Below are 17121 nucleotides of genomic sequence, written 5' to 3'. Positions count from 1 at the left end.
ATAGAATTGACCCCATTATTAATAAGTGAATTCTTTTCATTATGTTAAGACTTACATTTACTTCTTTTCACGATCCACCTCTCCCCTCCAATGCATTTTGACTGGCTTATGACTCATTTATTCAAAAATGTTTTCGAGATTATTGAAGATATTTTTATTTGCAGCCCATGCTGACATTTTTTTAGATAATCATACATTAATCATAGTTAAATTATATTAACATACATACTTTTTACCTTATGTTCAAATATTGCAATTTAAATTTGCTAATAAAATCCAGACATTTATTCTGGAAGTTTTCAAAATGTTTCTTTAGTAGTTTTTGAAAGCAAAGGTTTGAATCAAACGGTGTATCACCTGACCAATACACATGAAAGATAATAGAAGTCAATACAGATTTATTTTGCATTGATCATTTAACCTCTAAATTAATTAGGTTTATATTCGAGAGAAATGTAGCCCTGTCCCTCGTTCACCCAATCTGTTTGGTTTTATTAATGTCGTCCCCAGCAAAAAGTGAAAATGCAGGTTATGCTGTTATACCGTCCCTACTAATGTTGACACCAAACCTACGCCCTTGGCGATATACAGTATATTGCAATATTAAAATTACAAGAATTTTCACCAAATTACTTGAATAGCCGTGTTTGGAAAGAATTGGGTTGACTCACCATGACCACTTTGGATTCATATACGGCAATACCGTTTAATCCAGGCTAGGGGGTTTCATCTGTGAATGATGAAGATTTCTTTAGATAAAAGTATCAATGAGGCCATGTCTCTGCACACTTGCTGCTTTTATGAAGCAAAAAAGTTTACGTGTTCAAAAAAACCCAAAAAACTATTGCATGTCTGCAATGGGACTATTGCGCACGCGCACATTGTGATGGCGATTTTCAAACGACATATTGTGCAGGCCTTATCACTTGTATTTCCAAACATTACTTTTGGTTTAGTGCAATGGTTCTTAACTGGGTTTCAATGGAGCCATAAGGGTTCGGTGAAGGTTAAAAAACGCAGAGTCCTATTTTGTATGCTGCCTAAATCTAGACAAAGTAGCATTTTAGACCAGATTTTGGACTGGTTTGCCCTTAATTTACACGCTTTATTCCATTTCTTTCAAATGCTAGCCCTCTATCTAATGTGAGGAGACATAGGTTTGCTCAGTGGAAGGTTGACTGGCACTTGGTAAGAGGAAGTATAACAGACCTACAAACTGGGTGAACTGCGTAGATAACTGAAAAAAAAAAAAGCGCCATTTTACGTCATGAAAATTGTATGTGATGCAAGAATGTGACAATAAAATGAAAATGTAGACATGAAAACAATAAAGGAACAGTGTGAAATTAAATGACTGATTTTATTTATCAACGTGAAAATCAACAGCAAAAGGCAAAATTATTTGTAGTAAATTATAAATCTGGAAGAAATTTGAACAGGAATTCACTTAGATGTTAGCTTGCTAGGTTTTGAATTCGTGACAAAAAAAAAAAAAAAAAAAATCCATAGGGTTCAGTGAATGCACCTGTGAGACCCGTGGGGTTCTATACCTTTAGCAAGCTTAAGAACAACTGGTTTAGTGTTAGACATTTATGCTATATTCATCTCTAACCTCCAAACATGATTTGAGTTCAATTTGAAAATAATCTTTGCTGCTCATAACGTCTGATATTGACGTCGTGCTTGTGAAAAAGTACTTTATGCAGATTATTTTTTTCTTGAATGATAGGTGCCAATCACTGCATATCTCCTTCAATTCAATAAAGGTTGTTCTTTTTGTTTCCTATTGATGAATAGATTCAATCTGTATAAGGCTAAAATGCTCAAGTTGAAGATAAACAAGGGAGTAGCATCAGTTACTGTCTGCATGGTGGTGAGGAATGTGCAGTTCAGGTGCCACATTCAACGGAAATTGCAAGGCACTCTTGGCGCAACCAAGTGAATAATGCTGCTCCTCATTCATGGTGTTGTTGACAGGAGGTCACGTCCGGCCATAGGAGTGGTTGAAACGCTCGATAAGGTAGACGTCTGCACGGACAGGGGGGTACTTGTCGGAACCGTCGATGCAGGAAACCACAGCCTCATCGTCGGGCTGGACAAAGAAGGCCAGGGACTGTCGAGTGCTGGAGTTTCCGACCGGTGGGAGTAAAACTCTGTGGAGCTGATGGACACAAATGAAATGACAAATTTGTTTTCGTCGCATTTAATGATAATAAACATATTTACTTAAGGGTGTAATGGTACATGTACCGTGGGGCAAATAAGTATTTAGTCAACCACTAATTGTGCAAGTTCTCCCACTTGAAAATACTAGAGAGGCCTGTAATTGTCAACATGGTTAAACCTCAACCATGAGAGACAGAATGTGGAAAAAAACAGAAAATCACATTGCTTGATTTTAAAATAATTTATTTGCAAATCATGGTGGAAAATAAGTATTTGGTCAATACTAAACGTTCATCTCAATACTTTGTTATGTACCCTTTGTTGGCAATAACGGAGGCCAAACGTTTTCTGTAACGCTTCACAAGCTTTTCACACACTGTTGCTGGTATTTTGACCCATTCCTCCATGCAGATCTTCTCTAGAGCAGTGATGTTTTGAAAGTCCGTGTTGCCCAACGACAGCCCCAAAACATCACTGCTCTAGAGGAGATCTGCATGGAGGAATGGGCCAAAATACCAGCAACAGTGTGTGAAAAGCTTGTGAAGAGTTACAGAAAACGTTTGGCCTTTGTTATTGCCAACAAAGGGTACATAACAAAGTATTGAGATGAACTTTTGGTATAGACCAAATACTTATTTTCCACCATGATTTGCAAATAAATTCTTGAAAAATCAAACTGTGATTTTCTGGGGTTTTTTTCCACATTCTGTCTCTCATGGTTGAGGTTTACCCATGTTGACAATTACAGGCCTCTGTAATATTTTCAAGTCGGAGAACTTGCACAATTAGTGGTTGACTAAATACTTATTTGCCCCACTGTATTTGTATTGAACCGTTTCGGTATGTGGTGCTCGGTTCAGAACAGAGGTGTACCGAATGAGTTTCTGACGTAATGTAACCCTTACTTTTCGAGGCTGTGAGTCGATCGGGTTACAGTTTCTTTGTGTAGATTATATTTATATTATATTTATGTATTTCTTCTCTACTATAATGAGGACCAACACGGTAGGACAGTTTAGAAACGTCAATGGCGCGACAACGTGGCCGCCGCGAGAACGCAGTGAAACGCGGGCGTTAAAGTCAATCAGCCAATGCACACCAGTCGCAGTGCGGCCGTGTTGGACGCGTCCCAGAAGCGGCTCAACGCGACGCACGAGAACGGCAGAGTTGATTATTTGACGCGAGACGCGGCCCTCCTGCGTCAATACTACTACCGGTAGCTAGGATCGGGCAGACCGGAAGTCACTCGTGTAAAAATACGGTGGATCCGGTCAATTTTCAAACTAATATGCAATCTTAACCCACTTTTTGAGTCCATCAGATCTCTTGAGTGGTAGATCGAGGCACAGTTGACTTGTCTTTGCTGATTTACTGCTGTCTTCTCAGCTATAATAATAACCAACACAGCCCCGTGTTCAATACAAAACCCTCCTACCACAACAAAACAAGTAGGAACTAATATTCACATAGGAACTAAAGTTATACAACATGAAATATAAAATATAAATGAATACTAAATCGCATTTGTAAAATATAAACACATAACAGAATAAATAATAGCCCATTTAAATAAAATACATTGAAATGAGCTAAAACACCTGTAATTAAATAATAAGAGTAATACACAGATCCTGCTTACACAAATTTATTAATTTCTGTGTGGCGCTTTCACTTGAGAAAATCCACCAATAAAGCTTTTGAAAACCGTTCATAAGAAAAAAAAAATGATTCATTGTGGCATTTCATTTGTAAAATACATGTTAAAATCTTTGTCATTAGGATTGCTTTTCTCTTTAGCACAGGACTTCTTTTTTCTTCATTCTTTCAGAAAGAAAGCTGACCAATACGCGGAGTCTCAAAGGCAAATTGTTGTTGGATTATCTGTATATACCCGCTACTTTTTGAGCAGAATTCTGGCTTTGTATAGGCTAATGTTCCTATTGTTGAAAGCACAAAGGTGTGTAATAAAAAACTAGCACATTTATATTTTTCATATTGTTTTCTTACTGTACCGAAAATGAACCTAACCGTGACCTCAAAACCGAGGTACGTACCGAACCGAGATTTTTGTGTACCGTTACACCCCTACAAGGTGTTAGTTATTGGTACATATTGTGGTCATTTTTTGAGTCATTTGACAAAAAAAAAAAGTTTTCAAAGTGCTAACCACAGAGAGAAAGTGGTCCGAGGTCCAACGCTGCATTAGGTCAGCGATGTTGACGAGGACGGCTCCAGGCACAAGAGGTGCGCAGATGAACTCGCCCGAACGTCGGCAAACCTGAACACACGCAATGAGCCCCCTTTAAGAAATGACAAATACAGTCCGTAATCATCATTTTCGTTCACTTACTTGGAGTCCTTCGTCACTTTGGAACAACAAGGTGATGCTCCCATAGTCGGAATGTTCCCCGCATCGCAGCTGACCCTCCTTGGCCAGCTCGCTTTTCACCGGTGGGTAGTAAAGCGAACGCAAGGTGGTTCCGTTCTCATCAGCTACAAAAAGAGCCACGTGTGCAATGATTTGAGAGAACAGAGGACTATCATTTTCTGCAGAACAACATCTGCCCACTTTGACATTATTAAAGCTGTTTTCAAATATAAATACCGCAACACCTAGTGAGATGTGACAGGGGGTCTAAACAGAATGTGTCTAAAGGTGCCTTAGCACCCGTCGCTTCAAAACAAGTCGATGGACTTGTTCGCCTTTGTAAAAACGTAGAGAAACAGGCAACTTTTTTGAGAAAAACTACAAAGGTAAATGAGATAGCCCTCAAAGCCAGTTACCTTGTTGCTGAACTTGTTGCTAAATTCAACAAGTCCCACACTGTGACAGAGACATTATTACTACCTGCCTGCAAAGCCATTCTCTGCGAGATGCTCGGCCCTGATGCGGTTAAAGACATTGCTCAAGTCCCCATCTGATAATTGTGAGCTTTTTCAGGCTTAACTGCTATAAAAAAAAAAAAAAACTGAGAAAGACTGATAGCGGTTGAAGATTAAGGATATTGACTTTGTGTTTATCTAAACAGGCTCAAGTTTCACACTGAGTAAGTATACATACTGAAAAATTATTTTATAATTAAATATACTGTTCAGAAAATAATTTTGGAACATTTTCGGTTTGTGGTGTGCCGCGAGATTTTTCTAATGTAAAAACATGCCATGACTCAAAAAAGGTTGTAAAACACGGCTTTAAACCAGGGGTCCCCAACGACCGGTCCGCAGCGCATTTGGTACCGGGCAGCGCAGAAATAATAAATAATTTATTAACAACTGCATTCAGGCCAATTGACTTTAGCATGTGCCGCTTAACACACTAATATCCCTGTCTACTCTAGATATACAACTCCAGGATAGGAGGTTGTCATAGAAATGCATTGATTGGACTGTTAGCAGTACATCTTGTTTTGTATATCTATGTGCGCTTGGTCTCGATAATAATTTATGATGTAGGTCGTCGCCCATCACATTTGTTCCCGGAAATAATTAGCCCCCACACTAGAATGACTGAAAAACAGACGTCTTTGGGCAGATTTTTTACGGGGAAAAGGGAACCTGACAAGCCAGAAGATGAGCCTACAACCTCGAAGAAAACAAAATTTATGCTAGTTCCCAATCACTAAAGACCCACGAACTGCGAAGGAGTGGATTCGTGACCCGTATGTGAATAAACCAAGTGATTCGAGCATGTCTGTACAACAGGAATATCAGCTTGTAGAGATCGCAAATGACGACGACCTTAAACGTACATTTGAGACAACTCTACCGAGGTTCTGGATTAAAGTTATTTTGGATTATCTTGAAATCGCTAAGTGAGAACTAAAAACTGTGCTACAATTTCCAACATCATATCTTTGTGAAGCGGGCTTCTCTCCCTCCCCCATCTCGGGACCATCTCGTCTTAACGAAACAAACTCAGGCCTCCCACTGATTCAGCGGGTGAAGTTGTGTTTTCCCTGCACTTAACACGACGGGGCTAAAAACAAATGTTAATTTATATTTGCTGCATTTTTCTGCCGCACATTGCCGGTGTTCTGACAAATTTGGCATGCGTGTAACATTAAAAATGACCGCGAATGCAGCAATTCCAAAGTACACACCACAAACTTTCTTTAAAGAAAGGAAACGTTTGCCATGTTAGCTGCACACAACAACTGCATGCAGCTCTCTCACTTAACGACTTTGCTGTGTCGTTAAGCATTAATTTACGCCATTTTTGTGTTGCACATGTATGCTTATGATGTAAATATTTTTTTAGCACCGTTGGATAACATTGAGAGTGCAACTGAATATAAAAGAGGGCTTTTTTCACCGCCACAAAAGCTTTGGGAGCAAAATTTTAAAAGGATGCAAAATTTGACAGAACACCGGTCCGTGAAAAAAAGACCCAAATCACACCGGTCCGTGGTGCATAAAAGGTTGGGGACCACTGCTTTAAACCACCAATTCTCGCGCAATCCCATTCAAATGTTTTAAAGTTGCTTCCTTAGTCGTAAGATTGAGCAGCTGTCAGATTTCGCTGTCTTTCCAGTTTACTATCTTGATCGTTTCTATGCTTACTGCTATGCTTACTAAAAAATTGTTATTCCCTGTTGCGGTAAAAAAAGAATACTGTAAAGAAATGAAGATGACAACTCCATTGGTGAGCTCTAATCGAACGTCTATGTCAGGGTTCACTAAATCCGGACCTCGGAGCCACTTTTCCTGTCGTGTTTTCCATGTCTCCCTCCTTCAACACACCTGAATCAAATAATCAGGATTATTATCAGTAGAGATGTTCCGATTGATCGGCATCCCGATCCATCGGGTCCGATCACGTCATTTTCAAAGTATCGGAATCGGCAAAAAAATATCGGACATGCCTTTTTTTAATATATATATATATATTTTTTTAATCAAATCTTTTTCTAATTGTATTTAACGTTACAGACATAATATGTTACACTCATCCAGAGTCTTTACTTTCGGCTTAAGGTAGGGTTATCAAATTCCTCCCGTTAACGGCGGGAATTAATTTTTTAAAAAAATGTATCACGTTTACATTTAACGCAATTAACGCATGCGCTGCACGATCCACTCACGCATTGTCGCATTCAATCTGTAATGGCGCCGTTTTACCTATATATAGAGCTAAAAGGCAGCGTAAAATGAGTAGAGTGAATTTTGGCAGCCTTTGGAGCATTTTTTTAATTGGCTAAAGCCTTACAATCCCTCTACCTACGATTAGAAATATTGTGGGAAGCAATGTGGGGAAGAAAGGGGAAGAAACGATCGGGATCGGATCGGGAGCAAAAAAACATGATCGGAACAACCCTAATTATCAGGCTTCTGGAGAGGTTGCTGATGACATAATCATTTGATTCAGGTGTGTTAGGGGAGAGAGACGTGGAAAACACGACAGGATAGATGGCATCGAGGTCCAGATTTGCTGAACCCTAGTCTACGTGATCAAACTGCGAATCTGTAGCGGAATATTACTGCCTAAAGTCAGACAACAACGTCTACCACAAATGATCCAGAACTGACACTAAACTCAGGCTGCCAATACCGAAGTGAACAAGTAGATGCTGTTCACACATAAGTGTGAACCGTGTAAATAGTGTCACATTACTGGGCATGTCTGAAAGGGGCTAAATACACATGCAGATCCCCAGAGTAAATCAGTAAAGGTGTCTGCAAAGAAGTGCATTTTGTACTTCCAATCAGGCGGTGCGTGTTGAGGAAGATGTCAGGGTCCAAACCCAGACTAAGGGCCATCACCCTCAAAATCCGAAGGCTCAGCTCCTTGCAGCGGTGGAAAAAAGCCGTCTGGATCTCTTGGAACCCAGCAACCTCTTCAGATGAGGGCCATTTCTCCATATGGAAACAGAGCTTAATTAGTAACTTTTTTATGGGAGTTTTTCTGCAAGGCGGCTCAATGGAAGCTAAAAATGTAGGTTGTACTTTGATCGTCGGACAGAAAAAAACGCTTACTATATCAGGATGCAGCGAAGACAGGTTAAATGCCTCTTTCAGATCTCCTGGTTTTTGTGGATTTAAACTGAAATTGTAGACAAAATCATTTGGTATTGTATTTGTTATATTATAAGCTTGGTCACGAAACTCGTCAAACTTTAAGTCAAGATACTATTGTATTCTATTGCTGATTATGGATCTCTGATAGAGCATGAGTGCCTTATCAGAAAGTGACATTGTTTCATTTTGATTAGTTGTCTACTGCTGTGTCTGATGGGTAAATCAAAACAAAAAAGTTTCCAGTGCCATCAAGATAGCAAATGATTGAATGAACACTTTGTAGACCTTATTAGGCTTCCATAAAATAAATAAATAAATATCAACAATGTCACCTTTCAGTTTCTAACGATACCCAGCCGTGGTTGGGACTGTTTGGGAAAGTTTTCCTGCTGAATGGTCGCTTGAGGTGATCTGGCTGTAGAAAGAAGCTCCTGGAAACATCCATGACGCGATTAACCTGCATGAAAACACTCACTTTTATTAGTTTTACCAATTCCAGTTTCCCGCTTTTTATTGTACCAACTTTGAAGTTAATCCTTTGTTGTCCAGTCATTATTTTATGCTTGTGGATCGGTGATATGGAAAGTCATAAATTCGAATCCTTGCAAATAAAAGGCTCTTCGTTTGCAAATACCGTACATCACTTTGCGCTTGTTTCAATTTGCCAAATCATGTTTCTTTTTCAGGTTTTCTAAAAAGGTGACATTTCAGGTCTTAATTTCATTTTTCCATCACAATTAAATGGTAAATCACTGGTCTTGTTACTTTTGTTTGGCTCATTGGTCGCCATGAACTGTGATACACATCCAGTCCATTTGAACAGGATAGACGACCTCCGGCCCATCGCAGTTCAACTGGATTGGACGTTCATCACTGTCAATTGCAGTGAATGACTAAAACAAAGGGGAAAAACACAATGAGCGATTATGGAAATTAAATGGCTATAACATCCAGATATTGAAGTTTTTGCGCTGTATAATATAGCAGAAAATGTCGGGTAATTTAGTGTTAAAAACCTAACTACACCCTGGACTCAGTTGTCTGTCCAAGTAGCCGACATCCTGACATGTGATCAGCAGATAGTTAGCTCTGTTTGGTTCAAATGCACATTTTCTGGAACAGCAAAACGAGAAATAAATAAGCTTGTTAAATTAATGCGATAAAAAAGGCCAATGCAGCACAAAATTGATCAGATATTTAGAAAGAAAGGAAAGAGTTCAAGAGAAATATTTATTTATATATTTTTATTTTATTTGCTCTGATGGGGAGACTCAGAACATCTTCCATGTCAATGTCAACTTTGGATGTATTTTAGTTCATTTATATTAAGCAGAGGTGGGTAGTAACGTAAAAGACTACTACTCTTACTCCGCTACTTTGGGCTACACAAGAGTTGTTACATTTTTCCTCTTTATTCTACATATTAGATGCATTTAAAAAAAAAATTTTTTTTTGCCAGCGATGTTAAGAGTAGAGACGTGCCTGGTGTATTACCGGTGTAGCTCTCCCGATTCCAGCAATGAGACGTCGCAACAATAATCACATGACTCCATCGTACCAATCAGACGCAAGCTTGCCGTTGGATCTTCTCGCCAGCCTGTTCATTTATGTGGTTTCTCTACAGCAGGAAAAAAATGAAGCATTTGATATAGAACGCTGCCCTCAACATGGCCCAAAACTGCAGATTTTAACCTCTCTCCCAGTTTTATTTTGCACCGATTGACCACAGAAAACCAGATATAGGATCCTTTTAATTTCGAAATAGTAATTATGAAGGAACTCTTCACTAGGGCTGCAGCTTTCGATTATTTTAGTAGTCGATTAATCGATGAACTAGTTAGTTTGAATAATTGAGTAATCGGATAAGGAACATGAAAAATTAAAATACCTGAGTAAAGCCTCAAACAATATAAAAAAATAAATAAATAAGGATCTACATACAACACCAGGACAATTGGCTAACTTTCATAGCAAAAGTCCACTAGCTCAAATGCTATAAAATGCTAATGGTTTTAAAAAAAAATTTTTTTTAACAATGCTCTTAACAAATTGTTCAGACACATATTCCGGCAAACAACAGCTAAATATACTTATAAGCTAAATTACAAATGCATAAAAAAAAACATTAGCTCAAACAAAAACTTTGCTTATGTTGGTCTTAACAGGGAGCAACTGGATTCACCTATGTGAAATGAGGCAGACCAGAGGGCAGCGTATCCACCCAAATCAATAAAACTATACGCAAACACTTTCATAATTACTATTGCAATGCCACTTTAATTAAACGAATACTCGAAGCAGCAATATTTAATTCGAATCTTTTTTTCTAAACGAATACTCGAGTTAATCGATTAATCGTTGCAGCACTACTCTTCACTATTCAAACTCGGAACTATTTTTCCACCATAAGGCCGTCATGCTCTTTGGACGAATGATGCTTCATTTATGTATTTCTTTCTCGCTCGTCGGAATGCAATGATTTTCTTTTTTTTTTTTTTGTATTTCTTTGGCTTAATGTGGCGATGTAATGGGTTACTGTACAGTATCATTATAACAATAGTCCATATAGATAACTTTGTGCTCAGAAAAAAAAAAAACTATTTAAAAAAAAAAAAAAATCCAACAAAAAATATATAAGCATGCAGTTACTCACAATGGTACTCATTACTTGAGTATTCTTTTCACCAAACACTTTTTTACTTGTATTTGAGTACATTTTTTGGACGACTACTTTTACTTGAGTAATATTATTTTGAAGTAACGCTACTCTTACTTGAGTAAAATTTTTGGCTACTCTACCCACCTCTGATGTTAAGTTACTTTTTGTTTTATTTTTATTTATTTATTTTTATTCTATTTGTGGTGAAATGCGATCTTTATGTATAATTTTATTTCCGATTTTGATTGTCGTGGTTTTTACGTTGTATTGATTTAAATTTTTTAAATTTCTATGATCTTCATGTGATGTAAAGCACTTTGAATTGCCTTGTGTTGAATTGTGCTATATAAATAAATTTGCCTTGCCTTGCCTTATTTCCTTATAATTTAAAAAAGTCAATGTTTTCATGATCTTCAAAATATATTCCATTTCACTGCGCATAATGTAAGTCATTTGTACATACTTTTGTTAACGTATGTTACTTATAGCTTTACTAATTTCACAAAATAAGTAAATATTACATTATATTCAATTTCAATGTACATCCTTTGTTCTGAAGTAGTTAAAATTGAGCATTTGCATTTAGGTGGTAGGAAATGAGTGAAAATAAAAATTAGGAGATGGAAGTTGGAGTTACTGCTGTTTTTGTTCACTGTTATTTTGCATATCAGTGAAAAAGTACAATTTTGAAAGAAAATCAGTTTCTCGTGTATGCCTTGTATGTGCAGTAGTTTAATGCATTTGGAAAACTTTTTGTGTATGTGTTATGGTTATAGGTATAACTGTGCCAAAAGCATTTTTGTCTGCATTTCAGTGGTTTTAGGAGATTTGACCCCATACGCCACCCCAGTGGCCGAAAAGTGTCATTGCATGTAGTTGACTTTCCTATATATGATTTTAAAATGAAGAGTTTCCCGGTAAAATATTGTCTGTAAAAGTCGTAAAGCAATAAAACAAACAAGAAAAATTGTTGTTTGAATGAAATGTTCAAAAAAATATATTTTTATAATGGGTCAAAATTATTTTTCGAACAGATCATGTGCCCAACACCTTAGATGGTCGTTTGCTTTGCTTAGCCAAAACCACCCGAGGACTGAAGAGGCAAGATGAATAAACGTAATTTTTTCAAACCTACGCTTTCAAAAATGACAACTACTGAGCAAGAACCAAGGATTGAAAATGTGGACCATGAAACGCCAAAGAGCACGGCCAACATGGTGAGCGGCGTTTCAATTTGCCCCACTAAAGACGCTAATTGTACAACAGAGCCATCACCGGTGTCTTGCCAATGTAGTTACCCTGTCAAAACTTGTATCCCCTGGCCGCAGGAGCGCATAAACACACACACATTAGTTATGAGTAACGTCGACTTAAACAATTAATTGAAGCCAGAAAAGAACCACAGTTATATATTTTGGACATCAACATTTATTAAACTCGATACAGGACTTGAATTACAGTAATAACAGTTATAGGTCATCCTACGAGTAAAACAGTAAAACATTGCCATTTTTTACGTTCAGTATGTATGTTATGTTATACGTTTTGATTGTTTTTTATGGATGGGCCCCAGGCCATCCGCCCTGGGGATAAAATTTTTGAAGGGGGTAAGTTGGCACGACACCGGTGGGTGTACCATATTCAATAGATGACCATCTTGGCGAAAAGTATCGCTGTCCTAAGCATAAGCGGAGCCTGGGGGGGGGGGGGGGGGGGGGGGCGGTGGCCGAGAAGTGTCATTGCATGTAATTGACTTTCCAATGCTAAATATATGTATAAAAGTTGTAAAGCATGAAAGTAAACAACAAAAATGATGAAATGAACACAAAAAATATATATATAATGGGTCAAATTATTTTTCGAACAGATCATGTGACTAGCACCTTAGACGGTCATTTGCTTTGCATATTATTTAAAAAATAATAAAATAGGGGCGGGCAATTTTATTTTTTAAATGATTTTTTTCTTTGTTTGAAAATATTTTTGGGGGATTGAAGCCACTTTTTTGGGGATTGAAATAGAGCTGTCCCGACTAGTCGACGTAGTCGACGTCATCGATGACGTAAATCCGTCGACGAGCACAACATGCCGTCGACGGTAAATGAAGGGTTAAAAAATATATATGCGTGGAAAGTTAGAATGTCGGATACTCTGTTTTCAAGCAGGGAAAGCGGCACAAAGCCAAAAAAAAGCGCACCAGAGTGTCCAAAACATTGACTTATTTCAAAGAAACAAAGGAGAGTACACTCTTCTGTCCTGTCTCTTCAGTGCCAAGCTTAGCTGCACGTCGGCCGTGAATAAACACCTCAAGCGCCTTCACGCAGTTTGTAAGTTTTTTTTCGTTTTTTTTTTTTTTCATTTTTTGTACACCAGAGGGTGCTGTCGCCTTACTAAATAATAATGTTTCATTGACAATGGGCCTATAAGTGCTATTAGTATTGTTCTTAATGCTAATCAGGGCCGGAGTGGGACTCATTTTCGGCCCTGGAATTTCATGCCTCAGACCGGCCCACTCATTTAAAATTATGTCATTATGCATACACGTGTTAAGTTCAGTGTTCTCTAAAGCCGTGTACTGTAATTCTGTGTATTCCAATTCAGTGCAGGTAATGGTTGTTTAACAAGGTGGCTCTATTTTAACAAGTGCAACACAACATATTTTGAACAAATTTAAAAATGGGTTTAAAAAAAAAAAAAACTATATTAAATGATACATTTGAAAAATAAATTAGGCCAGTCAAACGATTAAAATTTTTGATCAAGTTAATTACAGCTTAAAAATTAATCGTAATTAATCGCAATTCAAACCATCTATAAAATATGCCATATTTTTCTGTAAATTATTGTTGGAATGTAAAGATAAGACACAAGATGGATATAAACATTCAACATAAGGTACATAAGGACTGTATTTGTTTATTATAACAATAAATCAACAAGATGGCATTAACATTATGAACATTCTGTTAAAGCGATCCATGGATAGAAAGACTTGTAGTTCTTAAAAGATAAATGTTAGTACAAGTTATAGAAATTTTATATTAAAACCCCTCTTAATGTTTTCGTTTTAATAAAATTTGTAAAATTTTCAATCAAAAAATAAACTAGTAGCCCGCCATTGTTGATGTCAATAATTACTTACACAATGCTCATGGGTGCTGAAGCCTATAAAATCAGTCACACCCAAGCGCCAGCAGAGGGCGGCAAAACTCCATAAAACACAATTAACAAGTGGGCATGTCATTGTACTGTACTGTCATTCAAATCTGTCTGAGCAGGGCATGTGCGTTAATTGCGTCAAATATTTTAACGTGATTCATTTAAAAAATTAATTACCGCCCGTTAACCCGATAATTTTGACAGCCCTAAAATAAATGAATCAATAAGACCTTTTCTGCAACATCAAATATTAACAAAATGAGTGCTTACAGATAAAACAAACATAGCAACATAACAATATGAAAAATAAAGAATACGTATTGCACATTGTAACAACTTCTAATGATACTATTATCCATTTTCCATTTCCACTTTAAAAACGCCACGTAATTGATTATATTAATTCTAATGTTAACTCGCTGAACGACATGGCAATCCTACCTTCCAGCTCTGCACCTGTGGTGTGTTCATTATGGCTAATGCTTGCTGCTACATATCCCTTGTGAGGTGCTACAAGAAGCCAAAGTTTCCACAATTACATATTGTCGTATCACACGGTGCAAGTTGCATTTTATTCGCCATCTGGCCTTACCACTTCCGTTGTAATCCTCTGTAGTTTGAGGCAGCAAGGTCGTTGCATGAAAAAAATTAGCTATTTTTGCGCATTTTGCCGATTCTTTCACGAGTGCTTTTCTCTTTTTAATTCTTATTTTTCAGCGCCACCCTTGCTCTTTTTATCCATCCGAGCACCGAGTTAGCAGCTAATTTGGCTCAATACAGACTACAATTAGGGGGCGGAGCTGCATGCTGTATTTTTCGTCTGCACACGTGAGGATGAGTCTGGAAAAAAAATAGTTTTTTTTTTTTTTTTTTAAGACGGCCCACAGGGACAGCGGTAACAGAATGTAAGTTATACTCAGTGACACTGTCACAAATAAATAGCAAACAAAAAATGATAACAGTGTAATTTTTTTTTTTTTTTTTTTTTAAATAAAACCCGGACCGGCCCATCTGGCCGGCCGGCCCTTCTGGAATCGTCCAGAAGCTCCCGATTAGTCACTCCGGGCCTGATGCTAATTGAAAGGTTTATTTCATGTTATGGTTTATTTTATGGTATAGAAAATTATATAAGGTTAAAAGGTCATAAATATATACAGTATATACAGTGATTGCACTCAAGGGAGAGATTGTCAATGATAAGGTAATAAGGTAAAGGCAATTCAAATAGGCAATTCATTGATATATAAATAAGGTTTAAAAGGAAAAATGTGAAAAGTTTTTGTTAATTTCTAATTGTGTTGCTTTATTTGTGTGCGCCGTAGCTCTTACGGTGTGTTTACATCAAGGATGGAATAAAAGTTGTAAACCATCAGTTTAAGAGACCATCTTTTCAATCGGGATGCTACACTAGTTAATTCTATCAGCATTTGAACTCATTGTTTTTTATTTGTGATTTATTATTGTTATTTACGTGTTTATTTGTACTTTAATAAATGATTTGAGTGTTCCAATATGTTTTTTTTTAATTGATAAGCGTCAACAAAAATTTCATTGCTAAATTAGTTTAAAAAATAAAAAAATAAAAAAATAATTATTAGATTAGTCGACTAATCGTAAAAATAGTCGGCTGACTAATCGGGAGAAAATTAGTCGTTTGGGACAGCCCTAGATTGAATGATTTAGACACAAATGCCCAACCCATAATATGGCCCAAAAATAAAAAGGATTGCTAAAATCAAAGAAAACTTTAATTTAAAATTAAGTGTTCAAATGCAAATATTTGAGCCTCAAATATCTTTTTGCATTCAAAAACTTTTTTTCTATGATGGATTTTTTTTCTTTTTCTTGATTGAAGTGATTTTTCGTTTGAAATTATATATTTTTTGTTTGAACCAACTTATTTTTTGATTGAACAATAAAGACACAAATGTCCTAGCTAAAAGGTGGCCCAAACGCAAAACAACATTACTTCAATCAAAAAAGTTGCTTCAATTAAAAAAAAAAAAAAAAAAAAAAAAAAAAAGACTTCAAACAAAAATTCAAAGAAAAATAGCTTTCAAATGCATTTTTCCAGTTTCAAATTTATTTTTGCATTCAAACACTTTTTTTTTTTTTTATCGAATAATGAAGACACCAATCTACCTCCACATGGCTGCACCCGGGGGATACAATTTTTGACTGGGGTAACTACATTGGCACGATATGGCACACCATATTCAACAGATGACGACCTTGGCGAAAAGTGTTGCCTAAGCAGCCTGATTTAGAATTCCCCTCAAGAATGATGGGAAACAAAAAACGCTCATTTTCAACTTATTTTTATACATATTCTTGTAAATTAATTTTATTACTGACGCTGCGTTTTGGGGTCATCAACATGTTGTGCCCCTCCTGCCCCAAAAGTCAAACTCCGCCTATGTTTGACCCCCCAAAAAACAAAAAAAACTTCCGTGGCGACCTTCCTTCACCCCTGGTCTGAAGCCAACCTTTGAACAGCTGTCCACTTCAGTGACCACTGTCCGTGAAAGAGTTACGACCACTGCAAATTTGGAAGCCAGACAGTAAAACGGAAGTGAATCCAAAAAAAAAAAAAAAAAAAGCTGTGAAATGACGGCGACCTTTAGCCCAGTATGGAGCGAAGCCACCGAAGTTGCTGAAGTACTCGTTTAATCATTTTTAAACACCTACTACTGCAATTCCGTTTTACCTCCGCCTGTGTGATGCCAGTATTCTCCAGGAAAACGAAGCCCACTTCAGTGAAAGCCATTTTTAATCCTCTGCTTAGTTGATGGAGGTCTGCGTTGGAAATATTCTCTACATCGAGGCTGCCCGCACTAAAGTCTACCACTGGAATGCTCATAGTTTCCAATTTAAGCGTTAGAAACAAACAAAATCTCGGTCAAAGGAACCCGAGGTCAACAGATTAACAGAAGGCGGTTTAAAATGAAGTTAACTTGGCTGGGCAGTGCGCGCTGTTATTTGGACGCGGTTACTACAGTCATGTGACGACTCCATCCAATCAGAGAGGGAGGAGCGCTATCAGCTCACCTTTGGATGCCAACACACTCAACACAGGTGATGTGGACGCAATACAAGCACACGTTTTGACACTATGTTGTGTA

General features: G+C 37.3%; 1 protein-coding gene across 2 annotated transcripts; it reads right to left on the bottom strand.

The window, feature by feature from the left end:
• Nucleotides 1-1341: 1341 nt before the first annotated feature.
• On the bottom strand, nt 1342-17001 carry si:dkey-10o6.2 (uncharacterized protein LOC100124608 homolog). Of its 2 annotated transcripts, XM_057837408.1 has the most exons (8): nt 16707-16842; nt 9676-9799; nt 8514-8638; nt 8140-8206; nt 7863-8019; nt 4517-4659; nt 4334-4444; nt 1342-2161 (listed from the first exon to the last, which is right to left on the bottom strand). In XM_057837408.1, exons 3-8 carry the CDS (start codon nt 8624-8626, stop codon nt 1982-1984), a joined length of 771 nt encoding a protein of 256 aa, XP_057693391.1. In that variant the 5' UTR covers nt 8627-8638; nt 9676-9799; nt 16707-16842; the 3' UTR covers nt 1342-1981. The 2 variants fall into 2 exon arrangements, with proteins under 2 accessions (XP_057693391.1, XP_057693390.1); XM_057837407.1 differs by lacking the exon at nt 9676-9799 and having other exon boundaries at nt 16707-17001.
• Between the last annotated feature and the right edge of the window lie 120 nt (nt 17002-17121).

The sequence above is a fragment of the Corythoichthys intestinalis genome, chromosome 5, assembly GCF_030265065.1.
Source record: "Corythoichthys intestinalis isolate RoL2023-P3 chromosome 5, ASM3026506v1, whole genome shotgun sequence".
Classification (NCBI taxonomy): Eukaryota; Metazoa; Chordata; class Actinopteri; order Syngnathiformes; family Syngnathidae; genus Corythoichthys; species Corythoichthys intestinalis.
The sequence above is the reverse complement of the archived record's forward strand: the minus strand, read 5'-3'. Positions and strand labels throughout refer to the sequence as shown.

Coding starts and splice junctions, on each gene's coding strand:
- si:dkey-10o6.2 (XM_057837407.1), bottom strand. CDS start 16,859: ATGAGCATTCCAGTGGTAGACTTTAGTGCGGGCAGCCTCGATGTAGAG. Junction 8,639..16,706: donor CTGGCATCACACAGGCGGAG/GTAAAACGGAAT, acceptor GTTTTCATGCAG/GTTAATCGCGTCATGGATGT. Junction 8,207..8,513: donor GTATCGTTAGAAACTGAAAG/GTGACATTGTTG, acceptor CTACAATTTCAG/TTTAAATCCACAAAAACCAG.